This window comes from Colossoma macropomum, unplaced genomic scaffold, assembly GCF_904425465.1.
Source record: "Colossoma macropomum unplaced genomic scaffold, Colossoma_macropomum, whole genome shotgun sequence".
Taxonomy (NCBI): domain Eukaryota; kingdom Metazoa; phylum Chordata; class Actinopteri; order Characiformes; family Serrasalmidae; genus Colossoma; species Colossoma macropomum.
The window spans coordinates 36,961,120-36,977,138 of NW_023494793.1; the positions used below are offsets into that span (position 1 = coordinate 36,961,120).

At 39.0% G+C, this 16,019-nt stretch overlaps 1 protein-coding gene across 1 annotated transcript in view; it reads right to left on the reverse strand.

Moving 5' to 3' along the window:
* The window catches only part of pde4d (phosphodiesterase 4D, cAMP-specific), a 170,002-nt gene that overhangs the window by 132,842 nt on the left and 21,141 nt on the right, over nucleotides 1-16,019 (reverse strand). The window contains exon 3 of the mRNA XM_036579428.1: nucleotides 12,327-12,556. Coding sequence (XP_036435321.1) covers nucleotides 12,327-12,556 — 230 coding nt within the window. The remainder of the gene's footprint in view (nucleotides 1-12,326; nucleotides 12,557-16,019) is intronic.

The following is a 16,019-nucleotide window of genomic DNA, read 5'->3' on the forward strand; positions in this document are numbered from 1 at the left end:
ATCAACAAAACATGTCATTTGACCGGAGCACCCAAACTTTTTCATATGATTGTATATAATCAGCCAATCAGGCCTCATTACACTTGTACTTTAATAGTTACATACAATGAATAAAACAACAAGAAACAGAAATTGTCAATTATAATTATTTCTATGTCAAACAATCGTCAAATAAAATTCCATGATCATGGCAGGCCCAATTACGTTTTGAGGAAAGATTACAGGGAAAACAAGAATTTTGTCTTTTAAATTACTTGTTATGATGAGCTGTGCTTACTGACCAAGGGCATAAACATTGATTCTGGGTTGAATTCATGAACGCTTTTTTCCTTCTCCTACAATTTCACCATTTTGGAAATTCAAGGTTTTGTTATGACCATGACAATATTCTAACAAATATCAGCCCAAATTTCTAGTGCATGCCAGAGTTTGATAACCAGCTTGTTTTCAAACCTGCACCTGAGCTGCAACATGAGGCTGGTAGCCCTTTAAAGCATGCCACCAGCTCTCTTGGTCATTGCACACAGATGCCGCAAGTGACAGGGCTCAGTAATAATTGACACCAGAGGCTTCTCTAGCTCCACAAACACATCAAAACACTTTAGCTCTGGGAGGACACAAGGCTGCCACTCACATCGTCCTCTCCACACCTCAGCTCGTCACTGCTAGTCCCCATTCTAGCCCTCATAAGTTCTGCAAAAAACTTCTGACTCAATGGTGTGTAAAAGACATTGTATACTCCCTGGATTTCGAAAGTTCCAGGATTAGTCACAGCGCTAGCCAAAGCATGTTGGATTGTTCCTGTCCATTGGAAGTACACTTAGAACTGCCTTTTTGACCAATCAAAATGCACTGCCGCAAACAATGCAGGCCAACTTCCAAATTTTCTCTAAGCAAGTCAAGGTGCACATATAAGAGCCAGTTCTATTCACACGCCATATTAATGACACCAGATCAAAGCTATGATGTAAAGATGAGACCATATTATATCACTCTGCAGTTTTAAATTACGCATTTTCAGTCTGCACTGTTCATTGCAAAAATATTATATTTACTTTTATTTATGTTTTTTTAAGAATGTCAAATTAGTGAACTAAAAAACTCTGGGAATCAAACTTATTTTAAAAAATATGATGGTAATGTCACTTATATCTCCTGCTAAGACAAAACTAACACTGAGCTCTGCTCCATCACAGGTGGTACCTTCGGTAAGCATCATTGTGATGTGTACTCAAGGGCAGACTGGCAGTGTTTGACAGCAAAAAGAAAGCAGCATTGTTTATTCATTTGCATGGCTTTATTGCAGAACTTGTAGAAAAAGGCACTTTTTATAATAAGGTGCTTAACATTTCACTTTTTAAATGTAAAATATGGTGGCTGGTGTCAGATCAAAGCAATGTCAGGAGCAAAACTGTTCCGGGTTTCTTAACAGCTCTATTTATCTTGATATAGATCAAGTTTACATTTGATTAAATTATAGTGTCAGAAGGAATCGTCTATTAAAAATCCTTTACTTTTGTCTACAACAAGCATAAAACCTATTACAGTTCATGATGCAACATATGTTATACGATTGCTATACGTTTCTACTGTCTATCTCTTGTACTTTATCTCAGGATAGATCTTATTGCATTTTTTTGTATATTTCTAGTTGTATATATGCCTGTAGATAGGTTTTTTTGTATATATTCTTCTCTAAATTTCCTTCGGGATCAATAAAGTATCTGTCTATCTATCTATCTATCTATATATCTATTTGTGACAGTCATCTCAATCAAAGCAGTTACTTCTAGAAAACTGATCTTAACAAAATATAAACAAATAAATAGAGATGGCACAATACAGTTTTTATTTTCTGATACCGATACTGAAACACTGACTATCTGCTGCTACTGATATCAATTTGTTTTCTTTAAAAACTTCTTAGCTGTGCCATTTCTAAAAGAAATAAAGATACAGATAAATAAATAATAATAATAATGATAAAAATAAACAGGCAATCATGATCATGCAAACATGGACTCCACAGGCACAAACTCCAATCATTAGTTTTCTATACTTTGTTTACTTTGAACTTAACAAAACAAAACATACATAGTCACTGAATTTTCTCCTCTGAAAAGACTTCTTCATGTAGTATTGTGTTTTGTTTGTGTCTTAGGGACTGGGCCACAACAACGTAATCTGAAACAAATCATTCTCCTCTGATCATCATGAATCCCTACGGCACAGTTTTTCTTGTGAAAGATTGTGGTGCATTAATTCTAGTGTGACTTCATTCATTAAAAGGTGAGTCATGCAATCTGGGCATAAACAAACGTGTCTAAAGGGGGCCATCAATTTCCCTCCAAATGTCTCAGAGGAAACCCATTTCCAGTAATCAGTATATGGATTGCAATTGTCTTATAAGCAATTACAGACATAATCAATAGTAGCAGAGTGCTAGGACTTACTTGGTTTTATTTCATCTTCAGTTTATATTAAATCATACCTTGATGCATGTGGATAAACAAGTCTTCAACATTTTGCTTTCTTTTCGGCAGGGCTTTATAAAAGTTCGTCTAAAGTTCAGCTGTGTGTCTTAAAGTAAATCAGAGCCCCATACACTCTAAGAAGAGGGTTAATCAGGTACATGTGAAATAAGTCATGCACTGTTATTTTTTTAAGGGCGAGCCGTGGCTATTAGAACTAGGTTTTCAATTCAGGCCAAAAATGTCAAAAAATGAGGAACAAACCTCCAACATGAAGCTAAGTTGTGCTAGACCACCTCTATGGGATTCTATTAGTATGGTAGCACCATGCCAATCGCAATTCACTGGAACATTTTAGGCCGTTCTAGATTAAACACAGACATTTGAGGCTTGTAAAAGACTTTCCAAATTCTATTTAAAGCTTCTAACAGACGAGTTTACATATCATCATTTTCCAGAAAAACTCCAAATTTTTTCCTTTTTGTTTTCCTACATTATTTGAGCACAGAAGCTGCCGTTTGTGTTAAAGTTTCATGATGAATGGACCAATAAAAATGCTCCAAATTTGCTTGGACTAAAATATCCTCAGAATACCTTACATTAACATTCCAGGCTTATTACATTCTAAGGCTTATTATTCATTCGACTGCAGGGGCTTCAGTGCAAACTTATGGAGCTTTTCCTAGGTTACAGAAGTGTGTGATAAAACTTTGGGCCCAGTGGCAGGCCCATGATTTGGTAAGAGGTTAAATGTAAAGAATGTTTTTGCCTGCAGGTGTTTTACAGCGAGTCCTTCAGTAAAGAGCCCTGGTAGAGATGCTGCTGTTTTCCACTTCCAATGTCTGCTTAAAACGCACTGATCAGGCTACCATTCATATCAAAATTAAAAAGTGACTGGTAAATTCCACTGTTGCCTCCTAAGTATGTTGGTGGGTAATCTTAACAAACAGAAGTATCTACCTAGATAACACAAGGAAAAAAATCCTGATTGGCCAGATTTACCTTAGATATTTTAAGATTTTAAGCCTTTTGTTTTCAATCAAAACCCAACAAACATGATGATTATATTAAATAAAAACACTTTATTAATTAAAAAACATGTATTCTTTTATTTCACAAAAATCATTAAGCCTTCTCTGAATGATTAGAAGACCCTGAAGATTTCCCAGTGTATATTTTATAACCAAATTTACTGTGTTTAAGTTACAGTAGGCTAGTTTTCAAACTGAACTGACTGAAGGTGCTGTTAGTTTATGCAAAGTGATGCTATACTTATCCTTACATGTAATACACAGGTAAAAAGAAGTGAACGATTTGTGTGTGTGTGTCTGTGTGTTACTGTTTTGTATGCACAACATGTTCACATATGGTGGTCTTGTTAGAAAGAGAGATAGAGAGAGACAGAAAGTGAGAGAAAGTGAGAGAGAGTGTGAGACAGAAAGGAGGGGGAGGGGATGCAAAACAGGAAACCAGGCAGTGATGTTAAAGACCAAAAGATAAAGAGATAAAAAGTAAATTGAAGAAAACCAAGGACATCTTTCAAAATGACAGACAAAACACAAGCTTCACCACATTTTAGAAGCTGCTGTTCCCTCTCATGCTTTGATCATCTGAACCTTGATGCGAGATTATTTACAGCCTGAAACACACTTATCATACCTTTAAATGTTCAACCTCAAAGAGCGCACAGATAAAACTAGCAGAAGCGAGAGAACCAGACGTTCTGCACAAATCACAGACTATAACACGTTATCAAAGGGCCGGTCCACTGTGCTAGTTATATCTAAAGCCTGTAGCTGATAATGCACCTGCGAGAATCCTTCCTCCTTTCGATCCTCTGATGAGGAGCTGCTAAGCCATCACTACACCACTCAGCCCAGGAGATGCGAGCTCCTAAACTGCCCAGGGGCTGGCCTTAGTGCATGGCTACTAATGGTCACATTTCGATTTGCAGACACAAAAGAGGACACAGCTAAAACATCTTCTGTGAAGGGGAATCTGTCTGTTTATACACAGAGAATAACTGAACTGACTTGACTCAGATGTGTGCATGTGCTACATCAACACAGTTTTCTTGTCATAATCATGCTGATGCCAATGCCTTTTACATTTTATACATTTCAATCAAGTATCCACAGAATTTTCCAGTGCCTTTAAGAAGAGTGAGCCCAACAAAACATCTTTAAACTATAACATCTTTTCAAGGCTGAGCACACTTTGCAAATTAAGTTATGATCACAGATAGTGATCAGTCAGGATGGTGCTCAGATTTCACTGTGCTGTTGCCTAGTTTCCTGCCTTGATAAGGTCATAAAGCCTTATGTTATTCAGTTACATAATATTGCAGAATCAAATGCCTATAAGCTACTATATCAGACAAGTGCAACGAACGGACAGTCTGGACAGGCATTTGGTTTCATTAGCTGCCCATAGCTTCCCTCGTTATAGCCGAGGTAAATAAGGGTTGCAGGAGGTTAAGTCTGCAGAAAGAAAACTAACCTTGTGTACTAGGCAATGTGCACTTAGAAAGAAAATAAAGGGCAAAAAGGCAGTTCATGTTATTTCCCATAATGTAAGTAAGAAATGAAACCATGTGGCTGGAAAGTGGTCACCTATATCACTTTAGAAAACCTTGTAAGAAAGTCTGACTTTTAGCACCATTTAAATTTAAAGCCTAAGCTATATCGACCAAGAAAGTTAAAGGGGAACTCCACCGATTGTTCAAATTTTCTGCACAAGTAAATGGTTAAGATGTAAACAAAGTCATTCAGAGTGATTTGGTCTAAAATGCTCAATTCTAAAGAAACAGGGTCAGAATTGTTCACAGTGAAGGTGATAGGAACCCGACGTCTGAAGATTTCAATGCCTCTGAAAGCTCCTTTACAGAAAGTTATTACCTGAAATGATTATGAACATACGGAGCCCCACTGGTGACATCCTGTATAAATAAAAATAATGCGTGGCCACGACTTAGTAAGGCGTGGGAACGCTTTACTAAGTCGTGGCCACGACTTAATTATCTCAGTCCCACGCCTTACTAAGTTATTTATTATTTTATTTATATTATTTTATTATTTTTATTTATACAGGGTGTCACCAGCGGGGCTCCGTATGAACACCTGCCTGATGACTGAGACACTGTTTCGTAATAAAGTTTGGGTTAAAATGTATTTGAATCCATTTATTCTAATCCAGTTTGGTGGATGGATACATGCAGGGCATTGTAAGGCAAAATAGTCCCTAAAGAAAACTATTTTTTCTCTATTTCACCATCATCGTTACCTATAAAACTCAGACACGTGTAGGTTTACTGGTGGTTTTGGATAGTAAATAAAATGGCTAGCGTTATATTTCTGTCGCACACATTGCCAACCCTGGTTTCTGTCACCACCACTGTAAAAAATCTGAATGTAAGTTTGCCTACAATGAAGCACTTCACGACAAACCACTCTAAATGAGTCTGTTTACATTTCAAGGACTGAATTATTCAGAAATGCTGCCAAAAGGGTGGAATTCCCCTTTAACGTCTCACGCAGCAAAACACTAATCCTGAGGCGTTTAGCGTTCAGCTCAGTCTAACTCCGGCTAACTTTAATTTCCTCACCGTCTGAGTCCCTGGAAGGACGACGGCCACGACATCCGCGATTTTTTCAGCCCAGGTCGACCACCGGTGTCCACGGCGCAGGTCCGGTCCATGGTCCCCGGCCTGAGGTATTTTTCGTTGTCCGAAAATCCGCGTTGCTTCACGCGCCTGTTCCTGCGGCAGCTCTCGCGCTCCAGCGCCAGCCGGTCCTGCTGCCTCCACAGATGTTTGGGGGCTGGAGCGTTGTCGTCTGCGCGCCTGCTGTCAGGAACCAGGCAGGAGGGGGTCACTTTGCCACCGGCGTCCATCCTCGCTGGACTCACCGAAGACACAGCACTAGTTTGTTCTTTTGTTTGTGAGCACTCAAAGCTAAATTAGAGCCAGTTTGGCGATCACTTCGACAAAGTTCGCGACGGAGAAGGCGAATTCTTCCACACTCGGACCGCATCCATTTCAAAGAAGACGACTTAAACTATCTCAAAGCAAAATGTCGCTACTTTCAGAGAACGCCACTTTATTTCACTAAGTCCTGGGCAGTTTTTTATGCAAATGTCATGTTTGCTGGCCACTGCAGCGGACTGCCGTGTACAGGTGAACGGATATACCTACAGAAGTCATCTTTTATTTTGCACGTCCACTGCCTCGCGCTCTTACAAAGCTCTAAGATAATCACTTTCGAAACTCCAACAAAACCGTCCACAGATGCTGGTCTCGTACATCTGCCTATATACAGCCCATGGTCTGTAGCAGTAGCGCCAAGGGGGGTACAGACCACGCCCCCTTTACAGTACCGTCGATCAATAGGTTCAGTTGACCACGCCCACATTTGCCAAGCGCTGTCTATGAATGGGTCTCTGTTGACTGTGACCGCATATGCAAAGTGCTGTCAGTCAAGAAGTCTCAGGCCAGCGGGCAGGAGCACAGAGAGCGCTCATTCAAATGATCTCAGAAGGGGGTGGTGTGAGTAATGTAGGTCATACATATATGTAACCCAGTCAGAGTGGGTAATAACTGGTTGTGCTTACTCGGTTACATGCACTTTGATGGATTTCTGCTTTTCTGTGTTTTTTAAATGGTAGCATTTTACTTATGTTCCAATCAGCGTTCACTTAGTTCTTCATTTATTTTTAATTTTATTTTCATTCTGTTGTCTTACTGACAGCATCTGGATTGCTCTGTTGTTGCTCGCACCTCTCAATTTCACATTTCAGCCTTTTGTTTGAGACCAGAGGTCGGCAACATGCAGCTCCAGAGCCGCCTGCGGCTCTTTTACTGCTCTGTTGCAGCTCCGCAGCAGAATTCGATTTTTAGGTAAAAATAAAATAATCCTCCTTTGCAGTAAAATAAAGCTCTGTTGATCGTTCTAACACAGTTTTAACACAAAATGGTCGTAAACCCTGGGGTTAATGTAGCTTATAACTGCTAATTCACCAGCCTTTAATCCTGAAGATTGGCACGCAGACTGCTGATCACATAGCAACACAGACAAAAATCTCGCCTAGCTAGTAGCTAACGAAATGGCAAAGAGAAAGATTTAAGACAAACATTGATAATTTGGAGATGAATGGACAGACAATTTGCATTTCTAAGCACTCTAGCTGGTTTCCTGATGCGTTTAATCTGCAATGAGAAACTGTCAGCTTCTCATTCAAATTTTCCCATTCCACCTTAAATGGTACCGTAGTTATATTCTGGCGCCTCCGGCACCATTTAAGGTGGAATGGAAAAATTCAAACAAGAAGCTGGCGAGGGAGAAACTGACTTCAGCCTCATAAAAAGTTGAATGTTGAGAGACATTTTACAGTAAACTGTTCCGCTTTTGTGGAAAAGATTTCTGCCGGAGATGCGAGAAAAGCTGCTATAGCTGAGCTAAAGCTTAAAGCAGAGCAAAGTAAGTCTTTTTTTCGTTTATATTATATATATTTTAGCCTATACTAGTACATTAACACATACTGAGTCATATATATAGCCAAAATGTTGGGGCTTCCAAGGTAGTTTGATTTTTGTTGAAAGGACAAAATGGCTCTTCTTAACATTTGGGTTGCCAACCCGTTTTTAGACCAAAAGGATTCCAAAAACAGAGCAGTTCTAATGCTGACAGATACTGGATGTACCACAAAGTTCCCTTTCAGTTCTACTCTTTGCAGTATTTGAATCCTTTGACCTGATACGTCTTCACTCCAACTTTTTGGTGGCTGCTTTTAATTCTACATGAGTCATTAAATCATTGATATAACCACATTTTTCTGAAGTGTGGCTTTATTATACTACTCCACCCACCTTTGAAAGCAGTGAGTCATTATTATCATATATTATTATATATAGCCCCCAGGAACTCAGGGATGTGTCACGTCCAGTTTAGCTGACTTGTAATTGCAAATTTTAAGGCGCAATAAAGTAGAAGTATCATCTTTAACTGATGTCACTGTACATACAGTAGCATGTCAGTTCACTTAGCAGCGCAATCAATCATCTCAGGTTCCTCCTCAATGCAGGTAACACGCACTGGTGCTGTAATGGAGGTGTGAAATCCAAACGCTTGAGAGCGAGGATTTAAAAAAAAATGCTGAAGTTCTGAGTCTTGCACGTCCTGACCATGAAATTGCTTTCGACGGTAAATCTGTTCTTCAGTCCTCTTCTCTCTTTATCAAGATCGATTTTCAATCAGGCACAATCATCTTTACTTCCTCAGTTCAAGCGGAGACTTGAAACCTAACGCCTGTGAGACTCACTTCCCAACACCTGAGATCTGCACTGACAGCAAGGCAAATCCAAGACAAGTGTTTGCAATAGAGTAAAGTAGAAGCAGTCTTTCCATTAGAGGGTGAGTGGATGAATGGAGGTAATATTACCACAGTTCACTGAGTTGAAAATTTACTAAAAATGTTCATCGGTTGTTCACCTTTATCACAACAAAGAAAGTGCACCGAGACCATATTCTCATCTAAAAACATGCCTTGCGGGGAAGAACTCCTTGTTGCCGTTCCCCAGGAGAAATCTTTGAGGACGAGGTGAAAGGCATAGTAACATTTGCCAGAGGACAGGGGGATTAGAACCAAAAGGACTTTGAATCTATGTTAATAGCCATTGGAGAGGTTTTGTTTCTTGATTTTAAGCACCATGACCACCCCAAAATATGAATGTATAAAATGTCACATTGTTGCCATTATTCCACATCAAACTTCACAAATATGTGTCATATTATAGGTGCACATACATTTTATAGAGTCAGTTTTTTATGTCAAATTTGAATGCATAACCCAAAAATTTACATTCACTGTGATTTTATTCACTTCAAGGACAAAGTGCATGGATAACCTAATACCAAGACGCTTTTGGTTGTGGCACAGAAATCATGTTGCAAGTCTCCTGAGAGCCAAGGCACAGGCTTTTGCTCTCAGGGCATTCTAGTGGAACTGCCTTAAAGCCATATCTCCTCACAGGAATTATCCACATATAGAGGATCGATTTATGTTGGGCTATTTTTGATGATCAAATAAAAGTTCCTCTGATGTACTTTACAAGGGGGGGGATGCTTTCACTACTGCTGATTCTACCCAGAATGTAACGTGCAAGAAGTTTTCTTCTGAACTGAATCTCGAGAACAGAAATCCATGGTAAATTGGGTCCATGCTTTTTTGAAAAATCTTCACTTAATGACAAGGATCTCTACCAATTTAAGGGTACTTGCTAGAACCTTTACATTACGTGGAGGTTCTTTAAACTTTGCGAAAGAACCCTTTCTGGCCCCTTAATTTGTAAAGCCTCAAGGAACACTGTGTAAATATTCAGAAAAGGTTTGCATGTTATTAAAATTGAGTCCTATATTAAAAAAACAAGATAAAAACATGACAAAACAGAGATCTGAGAACTGGTTGGGCATGTTCCTAATGTTCTAACCAGCATGCGTGATTGACAACCCCTTTAGTCTACCACTCCCATCCTGCTACACCACTGAAGTAGAACTAAATACAACATGTGTGCAAGTATAGCGGGGAGAAATTAGTGAAACGGGCTCTACATACACAGGTTGTGTTGTAGACTCTCTCCACTGTGTCCATAATACACTAAAAACATTTTCCATCTGAAAGAAGCTAAGGTTCTTATTCAACTCCTGGTTGTGCATCAAGTGAATGCTGGCCTGACTGGCTAAACATATTAACAAACGCATGGACGGCTGAACAGATGAACAAATGAATGAATGGATGACAGGCCGACCTTGCTAGGCTAGCTTGTGCTTGTTATTAGCTTTCGCTCTGTAAAGTTCTCCGTAGAAGTTCTGACATTGGAAAGTTATTCACAGCACATATTTTGTGCATGTATATTGTGTGAGACTAACCTCTAGAAAACACAGATTTAGGTTACCTGGGGCTTTGAAAGTGTACTACACGTGTCTCGATCTGCTATGTTTTACCATTAATTGAGTCCAATCAACACAATAAGGCTATAATGTCCACAAATGCTTGACCTACATCACTATAGTCCTGCCTTAAATTTAGTTTTGGTTCTCTTGCGTTATCTGCAAAAGTGTTTGTCTCAGAAAGACAACACTGATTATGTCATGACAAAGTGGTTGTATGCATTATTGTGCCCGACAAAAGCATTCAGTCTGCATTTCAATGCACATGTGATGGATTCAGGTAACAGAATGGCCTGGAAATCTAGGACAGTATTACTACTAGGATAGTATAACTTACTTCCTACATGGTGCTTGGTACTGAACATTTTCAAAGTTATCCAAAAATAGAACATAGAATAACATGCATTAAAATGGTCTGTGCTAGCAGATGGAAAAAAGTGGCTCTCTGGTGTATTTCCTCCATATGCTGGCGAGACAAACTGCTGTTGCACATGGCTGAGCACTTGATTGACAGACCTCAGTCTCTAGATGGAGCACTTGACGTTTATCTTATTTGCTTTAGATAAACAACGTCAATTTGTGTTCTAATAGAACGCCTCATCCTTATAATCCTCCTGGTTAATTTGAAGAAGCTCACTTTCGGTTGAGCCGGCCTTCCATAAAACCTAATTTTCATAGTGATTCATTCAACTTCATATGGTAGTTAAGTTCTACACGTCTACCTAGACACAGATTGAGCTTGACTGCAAATGCAGTGCTCACTATTAATGCTGTAATTTTGGTGAAATCTGCTTGTTTTACATGCTTGTTTCTTTTGGAGTTTGGATTCTTTTCTTGTGGAGGATCTAAATGTAAGTTCATAGCTGAAATTTGTAGCAACCACTCCAAGGAACAGTAAAAGTCATGCCTGGAAAGCATAGAAATATGCAACTTTGGTGCCTAAAGATGAAACAAGTTAGTATGTAATCCTGTTTTTATTTTTAGATATCGCCCTGATTACCTTTCTGATTACTCCTGATTACTGATTACTTCCATTTTCAAGAATAGCATGTCAGAACAAACCATACATTGTTATTTTTATGGTTTACCACAGTTGGGGCCAGTCATTCTCTCATTTATTTCTTTGCATTAGCTAGCAAAATCATCATGTGTTAGCTGGCTACCTAATAGCAAGATATATCTGCACAGAATTCTATTACTGCTCCATATCGATCTATTGACAATTCCGTGGAAATAGACCTTTTGTATCTCTAGGTAGACAACAGATGAGAAATCAGGGAATGTTTTCTTAAACAGGAACGTAGATGAAACACTTACAGGAATAGGTCACCAAGGAAAGGAAGGTAGTAGCTACCAGTTAACATGATGCAGCTTGCAAATTAGTGGCTTTTGTGGTATACAAAAGCAAATCAACATAAACAAAGCATGCTCTGTACTTGTATGCTTACCTGGCAGACATGAGGATCACAACACGGTACTTTTGCCACATATTTTTTCAGATATGATAGCACTAAGGAAAAATACTGTTGCATATCTTTGAAGCATATCTCCTAAATCCAGTAATCAGGACCTACTATGTAGTCCATTTTCTGTTCTGTTCACGCTCCAAACACATTTGAACCAGATTGTGATGGTCTGAATGTCATTTGCTAGAAGCCAAAAGGAATAAAATTATAGTTTGTTGGGGATCCCTGTGATCTTCTTATACCTTCCAGTCTATTGCGCTTGAAACTATAGCAGCTCAATATCTAGGACATTTTTATTTATCAGATTAAATTTGAATTTATATGTCAGGGATAAAGATTTATTCTCCATCCTCATTGATCCACCCTGAGCTAGTTTGCAAACACTATAGTAAGAGCCCTAGTTGCTAATGACCACCTAAAGATTTTTAGTTTCACTGGCTGTTTACCTGCTGCTCTCTGCGGAGGTGATGGCGATGAGAGGAGGAGTTCTCAGAGGGAGGCTGGTGGGTCTGGGTTGTGCTGTCTCCGTCTCCTGCCTCTTCTCGCAGTAGTACTGTTCAGCCTGTCGGAAGGCCAGTGGGGGCAGCTGCACGCTGCGACAAGAGAGCCTGCGGACGGTGAAGGGCTCCATGCAGGTCAGCGGACACGCCTCAGGAGACTCGGACGAGTCTGACACCTGAGGAAGAGACAGCAGAATCAAGGAGGAGAATGTACCCCTGGACGCAAGGCAATGTTGAGCCCAAAAACAGGCTTTCATTTCGGTGTTGCTTTCTGTTTGTGGAATCTCTCACAGGTAGACATGGTGGTTAAAAGCCCTGCTGTTGTTGCACTCAGTTGGCCTGGCCACAGTTTCACTCTTGGCCATTTAACAACAGCCACTGCTACTTTAGTTAAGCATTTTGAGAAACATAAATAACAAAACATATTGCTGCTGTCAGGCCAAAACCTTGCATCTCCATTTTTGTTATTTTTCATTATTTGACCTAGTTTAAAAAAGGCAGCTGCCCTTTTTGTTGTGTCACTTTGTCCATGATGAACAAACCAACAGAAATTGTCAAAAAATACTTGGAATTCTTTGTTTTCTCCATTTACTTCCATTGTAAGTTAAGAATGTTTTCCTTGTCCTGTAAAGTTACCTTTATGGAGATACAAGGTTTTGTTCCAACAGCGGCAATATATATTGATATTATGGAGCAAGTTATGTTAAATGAAGTTTTGTCCACCTTAAGAAGCTTTAATTATGTCAGATTAAAGAAGTAATGAGGCTTTTGCTTCTGAACTGGTGCTAATAAAGGAGTTATCCAATAACTGAAGGCCATGAAACTTCAAATTTATATAGCACTGTACAAAATTTAGACACCCCTAATTTATTTAATTATTTTATTCAGTCAGTGAAGGTTAATGGAAAATAAGTGAAAACCAGGAGTTTCTAAAACTAGTATAGAAAAATCTAGTAAAAGATACAGAGAAAATGGGACTCTGGACAACCATACAAGACCTGGTAGACCACCAAAACTGTCCCCATCAGATAAACAGTACTTAAAGTTTTCATCTTAGAGAGAGGAGGAAATCAAGCTCCACTCTTGATTCAGATCTGAAAATATCTACAGATGTTTCTGTCCATCCTTCCACTGTGAGAAGACAACTCAGCACTATGGGTCTGAAAGAATGTGTAGCTGTCAAGAAACTGTTACTGATGAAAAATTGCAAAGCAAAACTGATGAAAGTCTCTGCAAATGGAACAGACTAGCCATTTTGTAGTGTCTCAACAGCAATTCACAACAGCAGTGGCCACCCCAGAGTCTAGATCTCAACATCACTGAATGTATAGCGAAAAGCAGAAAATGCAACAAACTTCTAAGACTGAACTTTGACCAATTTGGAGGTGTAGAAAAAAATCTCTGCAGATTTCTTTGAAAATCTGAAAGCAAGCCTTCCAAAGAAATGGAAGCTATAATACATAAAGTATGGACACACTAAATACTGACAGATTTCACAGTATGTTTTGTTGCTGAGGCTTTTATGCAATTTTCTGCTTAAGCTATGTTTTCTGCTTTTTTCCTGGACAATAAAAAATTAACTACTTGTACTAATGACTACTTGACTGGAAATTAAATACGTCAAGAGTGATTTTCACCCCATTACCTCTCAACTCCAAGCTGTCCTCAAATCTTTAGTTTAGGAAGTTTAGGAAGGATCCAGCTTTCAACCATAAACCAGAACCAACTAGATCTCTATTCAGCTAAACTAGAACTTTAGAAAAGGTTATTTAGAAGTTCTAAATGAGACATGGTAATACAAGCAGATTAAATAATGCACACTGGATGATTATTAAATTTAAATGCAATTTTTTTCCTCTGGCTGCTTTAAGCAAAATCGACCACTTGACAAACACTGTGTGGTTACAATAAATTAGCTCTCCATTAAGCTTGGTCCTGATGGGCCTACTCTTTCTGCTTGATTAATGAGTGCTCAAATGAAATAAAATATGAAATGTGTTTGGCTGATTTTTAATGGTTACTTAACCCAAATTATTATGTAATACTATTTTGCAATGTGTAAAGATGCATTTAATTGCAACACTTATAAAAATGGGACCTTTTAGAAAAAGTCAAATATATAAAGATCATATTTCAAGATTTCTTTCTGGTGCATATGATGAAAGACATCTGCACTATATATATGAGGAATAGTGTGTATGAAGCTGTTGGTAGGTATGCATTCATCAATTTTTAAATTCAATATATAGATTTTACCTGCAGGATATATCACATATATCAGCATTTTGAATACTGAAAGACATTTGCTAATTTGTGTAAACGATAAAGCATGTACACATCTTCTTGAAGGATATATGAAAGCAAGGAGGCTCGTAGGGCTGACAAAGCCACAGATCAGATGCTTGTGATCAGGCCAGCTATTGCACACTGGGTGGAGGGGATCTGGATCAGTTGCATCATTACAGCATCATTGTTTTCATGTTTTTTTATATCATTGTGTCAATCATTATTTGGCATATCAGGAACAGCTGTGCATGGCTAATCATCTAAACATCTTAAGTCACCAACAGCAGTGCATGAGGGAATAATATAAATAAAGAATTCACATCTTAATTTACCCCTCCCCCCTTTCCCCATCTATCTGTCTCTCTCTCTCTCTCTCTCACTCTGTCTCTCACGCTTTCTTTGACACCAATTAAGAACTAACTACAAGCACATATAACATTTTTCAAGTGCAAGATGGAACCACTAGAGTGACAAACAATCTAGAACAATCTGGATACCTTTGTCATTCCTGTCACGACTGTCAATCCTGCTTTCTCCTGACACCCCGATCTGCTGAGAGACGAGAGTGTGCCTCCCGTCCCTCTGGACACACATGCCTTTATCGATCAGAAACACAGAAGACCAGCTTTCTCCAAACAGCCTCTGGCCAAATGGAAAAAGCAATCGCTCACTGAATTACACAGAGAGTTTCCTCAACGTACTTCAACCCCTCATCCAACCTGGTATTGTACCAACACGAAACATACCAACAGTGCACACCATGATTATGTTTGGCATTGCCTCGATTTTAATTTGCTGTTTTTGTGTTAGTTTCCCCCCATAATGAATTTATTCCACAATCTTAGAACATTGAAAGGCCAAGGTTTCATCCAAAGGCCTTCTCTCCACAGAGCTTTCTTCTCTGGCTATTCTGCCTTTCAAAACGTTTCCTTCATAAACCTACGGTCTATTGAGCTTACTCCCCTGAGGCGGTTTCAACGCACCGCATAAAAGTCATCTTCTCATTCATTATTAATGACTTCATTGACTTTAATTAGATAATACTGGGAGCCAAACAGTATGCTCCCCGTGAACGGAACAGTCGGGAATAGTTCTTCTTTTGGTCTGACCTTCAACGGCTACTCATTTTTCCCATGAAAGCAAACAAGCACTATTTGTCACGAAATAACCACTTCCTGAAGAGTTGCCTTCTAGGGGCTTGAATTCTAAAAAACACAGCCGTTTTTCATTTAGAGGCTTCAAAGTAAACTCACCCTGATGAAACTGGTTTACTGTAACTTTGCTAAATACGGTCAGCAGTGGTGAGTTTACTGGACTTTGTATTAAGATTAGCTATCAGCTAAATGCTGGAAA